This window comes from Barbus barbus, assembly GCF_936440315.1.
Source record: "Barbus barbus genome assembly, chromosome: 21".
NCBI classification, from domain to species: Eukaryota; Metazoa; Chordata; class Actinopteri; order Cypriniformes; family Cyprinidae; genus Barbus; species Barbus barbus.
In genome coordinates, this window is record NC_136749.1 from 30,460,649 (window position 1) to 30,476,891 (window position 16,243).

General features: G+C 35.3%; 1 protein-coding gene across 1 annotated transcript; it reads right to left on the reverse strand.

Annotated features, from left to right (window-relative positions):
* Positions 1–114: 114 nt before the first annotated feature.
* On the reverse strand, positions 115–11,276 carry LOC306887726 (cytosolic non-specific dipeptidase-like). Its single transcript, XM_079445715.1, has 12 exons — positions 9,548–11,276; positions 9,353–9,460; positions 8,131–8,274; positions 7,871–8,033; positions 6,416–6,504; positions 6,138–6,335; positions 5,123–5,207; positions 4,894–5,054; positions 2,827–2,991; positions 1,818–1,959; positions 593–740; positions 115–514 (listed from the first exon to the last, which is right to left on the reverse strand). Exons 1-12 carry the CDS (start codon positions 9,548–9,550, stop codon positions 442–444), a joined length of 1,479 nt encoding a protein of 492 aa, XP_079301841.1. The 5' UTR covers positions 9,551–11,276; the 3' UTR covers positions 115–441.
* Positions 11,277–16,243: the final 4,967 nt, after the last annotated feature.

A 16,243-nucleotide genomic window follows, 5' to 3' on the forward strand; every position in this document is an offset into this window, starting at 1 on the left:
GCGTTATATTCACCTTGCAACGCAGCATAAATAATTATTTTTTTTTTAATTACATTATTTTAAAAACTTGTCAACGTATCAAACCGTGCACTTCAAAGATTTAATTCACATCGATTACAATAAAGATAATGTATTTATGAGAACGCAACTCAAATATGTATTGAACGTTTATGAAGGAATATCTGGCAACCTTAAAATCTTCTCAAGGCACTTCCTGAAGGCACAATTACAAAATACAAGTCACTAGACATAACCAAGTGAATAAATGCAGCCTCTCAGAGGTTAATGCAAATAAAACCACTGCACATGCATTGCAAAACACTTGTTTAATTTGTTCCAGCATCATTAAAATGTCAAAATGCATTGGCACAGAGAAATATATTTGTTAATGTAGTAATGTAGATGTTTGTTTGTTCCAGAGAACAGCAGCAGATCTTCACATCAGTACTTCTTGATCTGAGACACTTCATGCAGGTAGGCGATGAACAGCTTGGTTCCCTCGATGTAGTTGTATCTGAAAAATAAGACATTGAACAGTGAATGAATCTGCATGAAGAGAAGCACCCCAACAGACTTCAGAAGCTCCAGGGACCTGCTGATCTTCTCGTTCTGTGAATGCAGGCCGTCGTCGAAGCCTCCGATGGGCAGCATGATGATGCTCTTGCCTGTGACGTCCTGGAAGGTTCTGGCGATGGGAATCGTGCCTCCCTCACGGATCAGATCCGGCTCCACGGAAAACACTACGAGACACACAGTGATGCTCAACGTCTCTCATCAATCCTGCTTACACAAGTGTTTTTCAAGGTAGGAATCCACACACACTCCAAGCAAGCTCAAAGCATGAGATCCATTGAGAAACAACATGTCTTACGATAGAAATTCATAACCTTGCCATTGAGGAACAACGTGACTAGCTCAAATAAGTCATTTTAAGTACAAATTATATTTGATGTTATAAGTAACGTTTCTTTTACTTGTATTTTTTGTGCACTTTTATATTTTTTTACTTGAAATGTCACTTTTTTTGTTTGTGCACTTTTGTACTTTGTCACTTTATATGAAAATCTTAAGTGAAAAAGTTTATTATAGTTAACTAAAACTTTTAAAGCATTTTCATTACTTTAAATAAAATTGTATTAATATGATTTAATATGAATTAATGCAGCTAGTTGCCAATTTCTCATTTTAATTCCTAATTAACTTGATGTACTAAAACAACTGCAAATACAATAAAAATTCATAAAAATTAATGTAGACGTACATAAAAATATAGTTAATTCCAGGTCTTGCCTTGGCAACATTTCTCATTTTTGCTTAGTTTAACATTTAGTGCTAAAATAATCTAAAACTAATAAATAAAAGATTTTGATGAAAAAAACTATATAGAATAAAAAAAAACTAATAAAAATAACAAAAACATGCAATAAAATGACAAAAAAACATTCAAAATATTAATAAAAATATAATAGTATCTGAATGATTTTAAAATAACACTCTTTAATAAATCTTGCTTTGTTGATTTCTGCTATGTGAATTCAATTTATGAACCCATGAAACAATTAGGACTATATAAATTGGCATAATTGTATTTTTTGCCGGTCCAGAAAGGTTTTTCCCATGCGTTTTTTCTCCATATGGAACTTGGTTTGTTTAAAAGAAAACCGATTATTAAACACGTTCTAAATTACTTGCAAGTATTTAAAAACAAAATCAGAACAAAAGTCAGAGACCCTGTATTAATTACATCATTTGCAATGCAAGAACTTAATAGAGAAAACGTGAGACTGGGATTCAGAGCAGAAGTGAAGTGTGTGGACCTCTCTTGACCGCTGCTTTCCCGGCTTCATACAGCGGATGTTTGGGATCAGCCAGCCAAGGTTTGGCTCCGATGACCATCGTGACGTTGAGTTTGTTGGGACTCTTGCGCTTCGCAAACACCGAGTGTAAATAATCAGACACCTGGGGGTTAAAAAGCATCGTTTATAACATCAACAGTCCTAGGGATGGGCGATATGGGCTTAAAAATACATAACAATATTTCTGGTATTTATTGCGATAACAATATCAATGACGATAATTCAGGGAATCCTGTTTCTTTAGAGAAAAGTATTATCTTTCCTATTTTTACCCAAAATATGGTTATTACTGAGTACACGCGTCATTTAATGACTGTTTAATTCATACTGGAAGCCAGAGGGCGCTCTTGCGCAGAAACTCATATGCATCACAGAAGTAATAGCACTGATGATCCTCAATTAAATCCCTAATATAGACAAAGGTATCGCTGAATAAAACACACAACAGAGACAGAGCTGATGAACTGAGGAAACCTGAAGACAATAAACATACGATTGCACAAAATATATGGTTTATCTGTTCTTCAAGCAATCTTGGGTATGTATTATAAGGAAAGCATATATATAATGCAATGCTAATCGACAGCCTTTATCACTGTATATAATACTATCATTCTGGAAACCATGTCTGGTCACAAAAACAAGTTATTTCAATCACTCGACTATGCTATGAAGTTAATTTGGAGCTAAAGCATGTTAATAAATGATATCTTTGTTGGACAACAGGCTCATACGCATGCAAAACTGTATCTAGTATATTTATTCATCGCCTGTTTTTTGTGCAATCAACTCCTCAATTTTATGTCGCTCCGCACGATCGCACACAGAAATGTGTCAACTAGACTTTATCGTTATTATCGCAGGAAGACTAATTCTTATCGTGGGGAGAACTTTTACTGGTATAGCGCAAACGATAAGATATCGCCCATCCCTAATCTCTACACATTAAAATGAGCTTCATCTGCTTCACCTGTTTTTCCACCACGGCTGGATCCATGTGAGGAACCTGGCGGATGGAGAACTTGGCGATGACTTTGGCCGGGATGACCGTCTTGGTGCCCGGCGAGGAGAAAGCGCCCTCGATGCCGTGGATCGACACGGTCGGGTGACGCCAGCGATGGGCGAGAAGATCCACCTGATGGAGCCAAGAAGGGGAAAACATGTATTTCCATGGGTTTCCTTGCACAAAACCTGAATACGGAGTAAGTGAGGAACTGTCCCTTAAAAACTGCCATCTTTTTCCTTGCATTTTTACTGTACTTGCTATACTATTGCTAGCAAAGAGCTTTTTAGACAAATATCTGCTGTTAACAATAAAAGTGCTTCACGATGCCATAGAAGAACCTTTTTTGTCTAAATAAGAATCTTTAACATCTTATAAAAAGCTAAGAAAGAGCTTCTTCAAGGAGATTCAAGGTTCTCTGACTGAATGGTTCTCCGCTGTGAAGAACCTTTTAAGCACCTTTATTTTTAAGAGAGTATACTGGTGGAAAAAATGATCACGTCTGAGAAATGTTTATGTTATTTCAGTTTTGACGATGAAAAGCCATTTAAACCAAAGTCTAAACTAAATACTTGCAATTGAGGTAAATAAGTTACAAACAGAGTTATAATGAACTGAAATTAAAACCATGAAAAATGTTAGGCTACTTGAAATAAAATAAACTTTAACTGAAATAAAATAAAATATTAAAAAGCTATTTATTATTTTATTTTACATATTTATTTTACAACTTTTACTACTAAAATAACAAACTATAACCATAAAAAAATTATTACTTGAAGAAAAAACTTTAACTGAAATAAAATTTAGATATTTAGATATCGTTTAGTGCTAAAATAACTAAAACTAAAACCATGAAAAACATTTTTGTTACTTGAAATAAAATAAACATTAACTGAGATAAAATAAATAATAAACAAAAATGTAAATTTAATTTATTTTAGCTAGTCATCAAGGCAACATTGATCAGTTTTGTTAAGTTTAACGTTTAGCAATAAATAACTCAAACAAAAGCCATAAATAACATTTTGGTTACTTCAAATAAAAATAAAAAACTTTAAAATATAAATAGTAGTATCGCTTTTTATTTAATTTTTTCATTTATATGTTTATTATTGAAATGTTTTTGTTATATGCATGTGTCAATTTTATTTAATTTCTTTATTTTCTTAAATATGTGGGTAGATAGTATTTATAGAGTTGTAACTTTTTAGTTTTAGTTACTTTTTCTTATTTGTAAGTCGCTTTGGACAAAAGCGTCTGCTAAATGACAAAAGTAAGTAAGTAAGTAAAATAAGTTACAAAAATTTAACATATTTTATTTCAGCTAATTGTGAAAGCTACATTTCTCATTTTCGTTTAGCTTAACTTCTACAGTATTAAAATAAACTGAAGCCATAAAGAAATATTACTTGGAAAAATAAAAAACTTTAATTCAAACAAAATTAAAATATAACAAAGTTAATCTTATTTTATATCAGTCAGTCATTTACTTTAACGTTTAGTACTAAATAAAGCTCGACTCGACTTAACTTTACTAAAATAACAAACTAAACCATACAGAATTAATAAATAAACTGAAATAAAAATAAATATAAAACGACTTGTCTTATTTCAGCTAGCTCAGCAGCATTTCTCATTTCAGTGTAGTTTAACTAAAACAAAAAAAAAGTTTTGTAACCTCAAATAAAATGCATGTCAACCTGATGGAGTGAAGAATTAAGAAAATACATTAATTACCATAGATTTCTAAATAATATAAAGCAGGTTTTCCTTGCACAAATCTCTCACTCTAAAACAAATCTGTAAAAATAGAGCACAATATACTGTATAATTTGAAGGAATTTCTCCGTATTTATTTTTTTACAGGTGTTTTACCAGTTTTCTTAATTTCACACTTCAATGCATTGTGTTTTAGAGTTAACAGAAATATCCGTAATGGATAATGTCATGTGTAATGAGCTGCCAGTCCTTTTTCTGTTATTTTACAGATTCATTTTCTTCAGTGTATGACTCGAGAGCTGTGTTTCTTGCCTTGTTGCTGTACATGAGTTGGCTCAGGCCGATCTCGTTCTTGAAGCTCTCCAGGTCAAACTCGATGTCTTGGTACATCTTCCACTCCTCGTCAGACAGATGTGCGACCGCTTCTCTAACGCCGGGGATCAGGATCTTCCCGCTGGGGCTGATGAGTTTATCTGAGGAACAAAGCTAGTGTTTTTCATATAAACATCTGCAGTAAAGAGTCGAATGGCTTAATAAGCACCTAAGATGCCGATCAGGTCCGTCATCGGCTCTATTACTGTTCCTCCATAAAGCCCAGAGTGCAAATCCTTCTTGGGTCCCTCGACCTGTGTCATCACAAGAGAAACACGGTGTGTAACGAGCACTGCTGTGCATCTAAACCCAAAAACACTTCTCACATCATACATGAAGCAGCTGGTTACTCTCCACAAACTTCATATATTGTGTTGCAAGTCAGTTTAACCCACATTGAGTTTTGAGATGTCGGAAATAATTGTTGACCTATCAATTTGACCCCATATTTCATGGATAAAGGCAGCTGAACTTTACATTTATGCATTTAGCAGATGATGATGATTATGGATATTATCCAATGAAATTTACACTGTATTGATTGTGTTCATTTTCATCCATTCATTCTTGTTAATTCACTGGAAATCGAATCAGTGTTGCAGTATTTTAGTATAATTTAAATAATATTATAGTTTTTTCAAAATGTTTTGAATCTTTTTTTATTTTAATAGTTTTAAGAATTTTGTTGTATATTTTTTGTAATTTTTCGTAGTATGTACTATATATATATATAAATTAATTATTTTTTTATAATTATATTTTTATTTTAGTACATCATATTATACTTAATTAAAATATTTTTTTTATTTCAGGCACATTTTTGTAAAAAACAAACAAAAAAAGTTACATAAAAAATAATATAAATAATCTTTTTTACAAAAAAAAGTGTTAAATCCATTTTTTTTAAATCATATATATTTTATTTTTATTTTTTATTTTTGTACTGTTTAAAAACTATAAATGTCAACTGTTGATTGTTTTTAGCTGTTTTTTTGTTGTTGTTATTTTTTTTAATTATAGTGTGATTTTTGAGGAATTGTATTGAATCTAATTAGGGTCCCTCTGACCTGCAACATAACGATCTCACCCAGATCTTTACCATAATACAAGGTTCATGCACATGTATGAGATATAGCGTTTGCTGTAATCAAACTAAACCCATCTGAATGTTTTGATCTCTGGACCTCAGTGAAGAAGTAGCAGTTTCCTCTGGTTCCGTACGTCAGCGCCGGGCGTTTGCTGAGCCAGACGCAGTCAGAGATGATGATATAATCCACATCTGAGAAGAACGAGTCTTTCTGAGCCACAATCATGTCGTCCAGGCCGTTAGAGCCGGTCTCCTCCATTCCCTCAATGATGAATCTAACATTCACCGGCAGATCCTGTAACAAACACAATCAAGCACTGAACAGAAGCTCAGTATGAAACCCGTTGCATTTCTTCTGATTTCATCGAGTCTTACGATGTTCAGGGCTTTGTAGACCTCCACCGTATGAATCCAGGCCAACACCGGCGCTTTATTGTCAGATGCTCCTCTTCCATAGAGATTTCCTAATAAAATAATCATATTATCTTCTGATTTTCTTACAGGTCACAAACTCAAACTGTTAGACAGTTGTTCACTAAAGCTCTTGAGGCAAATATCTGCTGTTTCTGACAGACTTGAGGCAAAATGATGACGGCTGTGAAAGTGATTATTCATGGTATTTCAGTTTTGATAATTAAAAGAGTCTAAGCTAAAAATATGCAATTAAAGGAACTAAGTTACAGGCAAAACTAAAACCATAAAATACATAAATAAATATAAATAAAATAAGCATTCACTGAAATAAAATAAGATATAAAAAAAAACGTAAGCTTATTTCAGCTAGACGTCAATAGAACACTTCTCATTTTCTCATTAACGTTTAGCACTAAAATTAACATTTTTGTTACTTGAAATAAAATTAAACTTTAAGTGTTTCAGCTAGTCGTAAAGACACCATTTCTCTTTTTCTTTTAGTTTAATATTCAGCACAAAAATAACTAAATATAAAGCCATATATAAAAAAAATGTTACTTTAAATAAATGTTAACTGAAATAAAAAATATAAATAAAATATATTAAAATATAAAAAAATACTGATAAAAAAATATATTTTTTACATTTTACAAATAAATTTTATGTTTTTATGTATATATATATATATATATATATAAATAAATATTTCAGTTAGTTGCAATATTTCAACTTGGAGTACTAAAATAACTAAAACAATAAAAGAAAAAAAAATATTAAAAATATTATATATAAAATATACTATATTATAAAATCTAATAAAGTACATTAAATATAAAAATTAATAAAGACTATTTAGACATATTTAGTTTCCTATTGCATGTAGACAAAAAGCTAATACGTAACAGAAACACAACAAAGTGACTAAAACTTTAAAATTAAAGTGAAAACAGAAAATATAAAAAGTTAAATTAAAAAATTAACAAAACTATTTTAGTATCTCATAAAGTACCTCTTGACGCTCTAACTCTATTCTAATTCTATTCTTAATTTTTTGCACTCCATTCATTTACTAACTACTTGTTTTCTTTAAAAAATTAAAATGAAAACTAACAGTAGCTTCTCTAATCTTTTTGTACTCTGTTTTATTTTGATTTATTATACAGTTAACAAAAGCAAAAAGGCATCTAGCTTGCTCTATTCTTTTTCTATTGTATCTGTTTTCTTTGTATTATTATATAATAGTAAAAACCCTTGCTATGTGTGCTGTGTTAAGCTAACTGAGACTTATAGCACTTGCAGATCATTGCTCTTTTGTTGATTGCATTGTCCTCATTTGTAAGTTGCTGTGGATAAAAGCCTCTGCTAAATGACTAAAGTAAACCTCATAATGCTGAAGTGAGACGGGTTCAGGGTTACCGTCGATATCTGTGAGCTCGTAAGGGTCTGTTGCCCATCCGTCCTCTCTCTTGGCCGGCTGGACATCCACATGACCGTAAACACAGACGCTGCGTTTGCTGGGATCTTCACCGAAGCGAGCTGTGACCACTTTAGGCAGAGCAATGCTGCTTCCATTGGGCAGCTGTGTGAGAGACGGACACCACGGTTAACCTTGATCGACATCAGTAGTTTAACAGTAGAGCTGTTCTAATCAAAGGTTATCCAGCTCATGATCTGACCGCCTGCATCCCGACGTCCAGCATCTCCACGCTTCCTCCGATGAGTCTGAGCTTCTCTGCCGTCATCTCCATCATTCTGTGTAAGTCAGATCGCTTCGTAACATCGCTGGAGTCGCTCTCCACAGAGACCCACTGCCTCAGAGTCTGAAACAGGTTCAGCAGAACTGACCATTACTGTCTGAACGGAGTCTGAGACGAGGAAGGACTGCACCAATATCAGCTCCTCGTTTTAGTGAATCATGGCTGTTCCTTGATTTATTACTTCTAAAACAAGGAAACCATTTACTGAAATTAGGAAACAATTAGCTAAAATCAGGGAAGGATTTACAAAAATTAGGGATCGATTTACTAAAATTAAGAAACCATTTACTGAAATTAGGTAAGGATTTACAAAAATTAGGAAACAGTTCACTAAAACAAGGGAAACATTTACTAAAATTAAGAATCAATTTACTAAAACAAGGGAACTAATTACTAAATCGACGGAACAATTTCCTAAAACGAGGGAAGGAATAGTAAATCATGGCCATGATTTAGCTAAAATGAAGGAATGGATTCATAAAACAAGGGGACAAATTCTTAATTCATGGCCACAATATAATATATTTGAGTCTGTGTGTCGTGTGCAGGACTCTTTCTTCATCAACGACACTAAACCATCAAATAAAGAGAGAAGTCTTATCTGAGCTCAAATACACAACTGCATTTTCTACAATATACAGCTGAGATAAGATCGTGATGAAGTCACGAGAGCAGATGGATGCTGTCACTGAGTTTGGACACGAGATCAATCCTTATACTATATATAGATATTATACTGTAGTAACATCCCACACTGAAAAAAATGCTTTTCTTTTATTTTTTGTCTTGTTTTCAGCCAAAATATAAAATTAAATCAAGAAGGATTTTCTAGACAAGTAAAAATGATTGTCTTGTTTACAGAACAAACAAGTCAAAATTAAGTGAGTTTTTGCTTGAAAGAAGCTAAATAACCTGCCAATGGGGAAAGCAAAATTATGTGATTTCAAACAGGAAACAAGATTATTTAGCTTGTTTCAAGCAAAAACTCACTTAATTTTGACTTGTTTGTTCTGTAAAAAGACAATCATTTTTACTTGTCGAGAAAGTCCTTCTTGAGTTAAGATTTTTTGATATTTTGCTGAAAACAAGACATAAAATCGAAGTAAGAAAAGCATTTTTATGCAGTGCAAAAAAGAAATACCTCGATAAAATCCTCTTCATGGCTGTTCACATATTGTGTCAACTCCTCGAATCTGAAGGAAGACACTCTCGAGCACAGAAGAAGACAGACTAAACTAATGCTGTTCATCTGTGGAGAGCAAACAGAGTCATGAGCTGAAGACTGAATTACTCTTATTCTCAGAGTAAGGCTTTTAAGAGAAATGAATTGACCTACCATATCTAGATGCTTTGCTTTGGTACGAGGAGCTTCCAAACAGCTCAATGCCGTCCCGTTGCTAGTGAGGCTGGTTAAATAGTTTTCATCTTAGGCACCTCCCGTGGAGATAAGGTCACTGAAGTCTTCTTAGCATGGAAAAAAACAGCTTATAGCTGCCAAAATGAATTCTCTCTGGCAAACACAATCCCTAAAGCAAGGCTGAGCAAACCTCACGCTGAGTTCAGTATGGGAGCAGATCAATGGCATTCCAAAGCTCAAAGACTTATGGACAAATCACTGATGAAAAGACAAAGGTCAGCATTTACTAGACAACTTGAGATGTCTGAACGCTGGCTTGACGGGAAGGTTCGTTGGAGTTAGGCCTTCTGTGAATTGAATATGATGCAGTTTGAAAAGAGATTTAAAGTTTGAAGCTTATGTAGAAGAATACGGAAGCTTGTTTCCTCAATGGGATTAAAAAATTAAAAAGGTAATCGTGACTTTTTTCTCACAATTCTGAGAAACAATTAACTGCGAGATAAAAAAATTTGAATTGCGAGAATTTTTTAATTTGAGATATAAATTTAGAATTCTGAGAAAAAAAGTCAGAATTGTGAGTAAAGTCAGAATTTTGAGATGATAAACTCAGAATTGCATGAAGAATCTAAATTGCGAGATAGAAACTGAGAATTGTGAGTTGAAATCCAAATTGCGAAATATAAATTCAATTGCGAGAAAAAAGTCATAATTCAGAGAAAAAGACATAATTGCGGCATATAAACTCAGAATTGCAAGAATGTTTTTTAAATTGCGGCATATAAACTCAAAATTGCGAGTAAAAAAACTTAATTGTAAAATATAAATTCAATTGCAAGAAAAAAGACATAATTGAGATTAAAAAAAGTCATAATTGCGAGATATAGACTCAGAATTGTGAAAAAAGTCATAATTGCGAGATATAGACTCAGAATTGTGAAAAAAGTCATAATTGCGAGATATAGACTCAGAATTGTGAAAAAAGTCATAATTGTCAGATATAGACTCAGAATTGTGAAAAAAAGGCATAATTGCGAGATATAGACTCAGAATTGTGAAAAAAGGCATAATTGCGAGATATAGACTGTGACGAGTCGGCTGCCTCCCCCCTGTCCATCATCACCACCCCGTCCCATATTCGCCGCCCTTCACCAGGCTCCCGACAGGAGTGGGTGTGTGAGAGAGGAGGGGCGCTGAAACAGCCAGGGCTGGCGGCGTGTGATGAGGCGCACCTGACGTGAATAGAGCCTCATCACCGCCGCCGTTAAATGCCGAACGCGCCTCTCCTCGTGAGACCGGTCTCTTCCCCGTGCATGCACGCTGGTGTCCTCGTGGGTCCAGGAAAGGGAGCGTAGAGGGAACTACCTGCCGCCGTCAGAGACGCGAGCGGCCGGACCCGCAGTCCGGCCGACACTGCACCCGCGATACGGCCGTCGGGCAAGGACGCCGGGCCGTGGAATCCCGTCGAGCACCCGGGGATGAAGGAGTTGGACGAAGCCGCCACAGAAGCCGCCGTCACCCGCGCCCCGGGACCTCCAGACGGGAGCGCGTGCGGCCGCCGGACTCCGCCCCTTACCTGGACCCTTCCCTCCTGAACACTGCCCTCCTACACAGCCCCGCAGCACGACGAGGACACCAGATCCCCGTTTATTTTGGACACTTTTCCCCCTTTGGACACTTTATTTTGATTATATTGTTTAATAAAAACCTCTCCGAGGCTTGACGCCACGCCCACTGTGTCTGTCGTTGGCTCCTCCCGCCACAAGACTCAGAATTGTGAAAAAAGTCATAATTGCGAGATATAGACTCAGAATTGTGAAAAAAGTCATAATTGTCAGATATAAACTCAAAATTGTGAGTAAAAGTTCATATCTTACAATTAACTTTTTTTCTCAGAATTGCAATTTACAGTCTTTCATAGTAGAAGCCTTGTGTTTGAAATCAGTTCTGCTTTGTGCTACAAGGTTGCCAAGGTGTTGAAGTGGTTGCTAGGGTTCTGCTAAATAATGTTGCCAGTGCATTTAATGTGTTCAGAGTGTCGCTAAAATGCTAAAATCGCTACAATGCTGATAAGTGCTGATGCAATAGATTAGATATTTTCTTGATAATCAAATAGAAATCCTCAAGTCTAATCAGCCATAGAAAGCCTTTGTCAAACTACACCGTGTGCAGAATTATCAGGAAAGTTGATATTCTGAACATTTGACCAATTCCAAACCACATCAATCGTAATAACTACTATTGATTTTATATTTAATCATTTATGAGTGATCTATAATAGTCTATGAAGGCTGGAAGTGAAAAACTCCTCAAGTGTGCAGAATTATTAGGCAGGTTTTCTTTTACAGATAAAATGAGCCAAAAAAGAGATTTAACTCAGACTGAAAGTCAAAAATGATGAAATGCCCATGAGAAGGATGCAATACTAATGCAATAATAGAATTAGTGAAGTTAAGGCATGACCACTGGACAGTGAAGTGCTCATTGGGTCAGCACGGTCAGACAAATCACGTGGAGAAGAAAAGACAGCAAAAGAATTAAGAATTAAGGTGAACTTAATTAGGTGTGAAACCATCAGGAACCATGTAGACTCCAGCGCCACCATGCTGAAGTGTTGTGAAATACATGAAGACTGTTTTTTATAGGCTTTATGGACAGATAAGTTGTGAGTGAATCTTGAAGGACCAGCATCACATCCTCTTGTAACTGTTCACAGAATTGATCTTACAGAAGTTTTAGGAGCTCATTTTTATTCCATCTCCTATCCTGAAAAGCCTGTCTTGCAGAGATTGACTAAAAATGAGTTTACTGCCAGATTCTGGAAGATAAATTATTTTCTTCTGACCGTGCTGACCCAATGAGCACTTCACTGTCCAGTGGTCATGCCTTAACTTTGCTGATTCTATTATTGCATCCTTCTCATGGGCATTTCATCATTTTTGACTTTCAGTCTGAGTTAAATCTCTTTTTTGGCTCATTTTATCTGTAAAAGAAAGCATGCCTAATAATTCTGCACACCTAAGGAGTTTTTCACTTCCAGCCTTCATGGACAATTATAGATCACTCATAAATGATTAAATATAAAATCAATAGTAGTTATTAATATTGATGTGGTTTGGATTTGGTAAAATGTGCTTGAAAAAAAAAAAATGACCAGAATATCAACTTTCCTAATAATTCTGCACACGGTGTATAATGAGCTTGACCTACTCGTCTGGTATTAAAAATATAGATGATGATGATGAAGATTTGATTTCAAAATGCAAGCAAACTGATGTGTTCCTGATTCACTGTATCAGAATGATTAAAGCCAGTTTGTACTTTAATCACAGGGGGCCTAATTAGAGCACCAACGCTGAACTGTTCTTTAATTGTGCTGACAGCTTCAGCGTGCCATTAATTCACAGCTTGTGAAATATTTCCGTTCCTTTTAACTTGTGCATCCAGCATGTTAGATGTGCACACAGAATATACACAAATAATAACTTACAGTTTCTGTGTGCATCAGTAAATCCTGCATGTGTTGCATTTGAGATCAGGTTTTTTGAATTCCTTTGAGATTAAACTAGAGTAAGGTTAGTTCTGGAATTCTGACTGGAATTAGTCAAGAAAGAGATTAACTTGGAGCAAAGCTTTTAACATCGAGGTCCTTTAAGAATTGTGTGAAGTGTGCTGTTGTTTTAGAGGAAAACCACAAGATGGGGCTCTTGAGAAACGCAGATAATCATCATCTACAATCCAGCTTTTATTACTTCATGCCTTTTTATGCTGCAATGAAGCAACATGGTGTATATTTCCTTTATATTTCTTTCATTTCTCATTATATTCTATTTTTTATTTCATACACACACTGCCAGTCAATAGTTTGGTATATTTTTTTAATGTTTCTGAAAGAACTCTCTCCTGCTCACCAAGGCTGCATTTATTTGATCAAAAATACAGTAAAAACATGAGCAAATCGTAATTATTCCAAACTTTTGCACAGTATAGGCTCAGAATAGTGCACATGTTTTAAAATGCATGCTTGCATGTTTGTTTTTGGATGTCTGTATCTGAAGCATGAGTGCATTATTTTTTTTTTTAAATGGGAAATTAATACTTTATTCATCAAGGATGCATTAAATTGATCAGAAGTTATTTATGATATGCATCATTAAGAGTGTCCCTATTGTCTATTGTCTTGCACATATTGTCTATTGTATGTTTCAAGCCTGTTCCTGTTTCAGCAGGAGTCTGTGTTCACTTTCTCTGTTTCACAGCCTGAATGCGATGTTATACGCTCCGTTTAGATGTGAGAGGAAGCTCATTCAGAACAGATAGAGCTAATCTGTTTAAACCGCAGGAGAACCAGCGGTTTATCCTGTGCCTGACTGACCTAGAAACCTCCAATAATCAACTTTTACCATATTTAAAATGAAAGGTTTCAGCAGGTGATTTCCTGCCACATAGAACATTAAATATCAAGTTAACTTCATGCAACTCAGATTTGCATGACAGACTTGCTTTCTCCATCGATTTCACATCCTTTTTCACATCTTCATTTTCCCCTCTAATTTGAACTTCAGTTTCTTCTCTTTAGTCAAATATTTGCATATCGTTATGTATTGTTCTCATTTAATTTCAGCGTTTAGTTACTAGCACAGCTTTTATTTTTTATTGTTTTTTACATTATAATCTTTGTTAGACTTACATATTACAATCCATCTGTATTTTACTTATTGAAGTTTTTATTCTTAAACTCAAATCCTGCTGAGTATCTGCTCAATCACAACTTATCACAAAAAGATGAATTTGCTGCAGTACAATTCTACACACTAAATTTCAACATGCATTTACTCAAAAAAGAGATTCAGTATTCCTCAAAACCTCTACTGTACAGATGTGAATTTACATTTCCTTCAGCCTGAGGCTTATTCATTTAACTTTTGGTGTGAAAGGGCGTTTACATTTGCCAAAAATAGAACTTTTTATATTATAAACTAACAAGCCAGCCCATGCAGATGAGAAAAAAATAACGCAAAAAATGAACTAAGTAAAGCAATTAGTTACTTTTTTAGGGAGTAACACAATATTGTAATGCATTACTTTTAAAAGAAGCTTTGGATATAAATTTAGAAACATTATAAATAGGGATATAAATAGTTTTTTTTTGGTATAGTAAACTTACAGCTACAGAATTGTACAATGGAATTTTCCCATATTGAAAGTTTTCAGTATTTGCAAGGCTTTTGGTGGTTGCTAGGGTGGCCTGGGTGGTTGCTAGGGAGTCAAAGTAAATGATTCTAAAGCATCTCTCCCAGTAACACCAGCTCAGCCAATGGTGTGAGTTTAGGGGCGGGGCTATCTGTGTCTCCGACCAATGGCAGATAGGGGGGTGTTCCAGGAGCAAACCAGGGGCACGTTCAAGCTCAGACCGGCGCCCAACCTTTTGCTACGGTTTCCGGGTTGAACGACAGGTTTCCTGGAAACGGTGTGCAACGATATATGTTTTGTCTTGTTTGGTGGGTGTGTCAAAAATATCAGGCAATCAGCAGCAACATGTATATAAACCATTTTTGGTATTAAAGACACAGATCGCACAATGGGTCCAAGTGAAGTCGTTTACAAATGTGTCGCTGCAGCTCGTATACACAACTATTGAAGATATTAGAAGACATGTTTGTCATAAGAGTTTTATAGTAACAATATAGCATATCAACATGATGATGATGAATTTGTAAGTAAATGTAATTAACATCTAAATAAATTCACAAGAGCAAGTATATTGTTTGCACATGTTTAGAATCAGAATCAGAATCAGAATGAGCTTTATTGGCCAGGTATGTTTACACATACAAGGAATTTGTTGTAGTGACAGAAGCTCCACAGTGCAACAGAAAGACAGTAACAGGACAGGACACAGGTAATAAAAGAATAATATACAAATATCCAAACAGGCAATGCACAAAGCAACAAAAACACAATATATAATACAGACAACTATGTATGTACAGGTCAAGTATATGCAAATTAGAAATGAGAAAATAAAAATAAAATAAGTGAGTGTGGTGAATGGATAATGTATTATAGTTGTGTGTTCTACGTTTATTTATTGAGTGTTCATGAGATGGATTGCCTGAGGGAAGAAACTGTTCCTGTGTCTGGTTGTTCTGGTGCTCAGAGCTCTGTAGCGTCGACCAGATGGTAACAGTTCAAAGAGGGAGTGTGCTGGATGTGAGGGGTCCAGAGTGATTTTACCAGCCCTTTTGCTCACTCTGGATAAGTACAGTTCTTGGAGAGTGGGGAGGGTTGTACCAATGATTCGCTCAGCAGTCCGGACTACCCTCCGTAGTCTTCTGAGGTCAGATTTGGTAGCTGAGCTGAACCAGACAGTTATTGAAGTGCAGAGGATGGATTCAATGATGGCGGAGTAGAACTGTTTCAGTAAGTCCTGTGGCAGGTTGAACTTCCTCAGCTGGCGAAGAAAGTACAACCTCTGCTGGGCCTTCCTGACAATGGAGTCAATGTGAATATCCCACTTCAGGTCCTGAGAGATGGTGGTGCCCAGGAATCTGAATGACTCCACTGCAGTCACAGTGCTGTTCATGATGGTGAGTGGGGGGAGAGCAGGGGGGTTTCTCCTGAAGTCCACGATCATCTCCACAGTTTTGAGCGTGTTCAGCTCCAGGTTGTTAAGAC

Bases quoted from the DNA above. Each gene is read 5' to 3' on its own strand.
- LOC306887726 (XM_079445715.1), bottom strand. The intron at 8,275-9,352 runs GTATTTCTTTTT...AACCTGTTTCAG, and splicing joins ATGAAGAGGATTTTATCGAG to ACTCTGAGGCAGTGGGTCTC. The intron at 1,960-2,826 runs GTGAAGCAGATG...TTTAACCCCCAG, and splicing joins CAGCCGTGGTGGAAAAACAG to GTGTCTGATTATTTACACTC.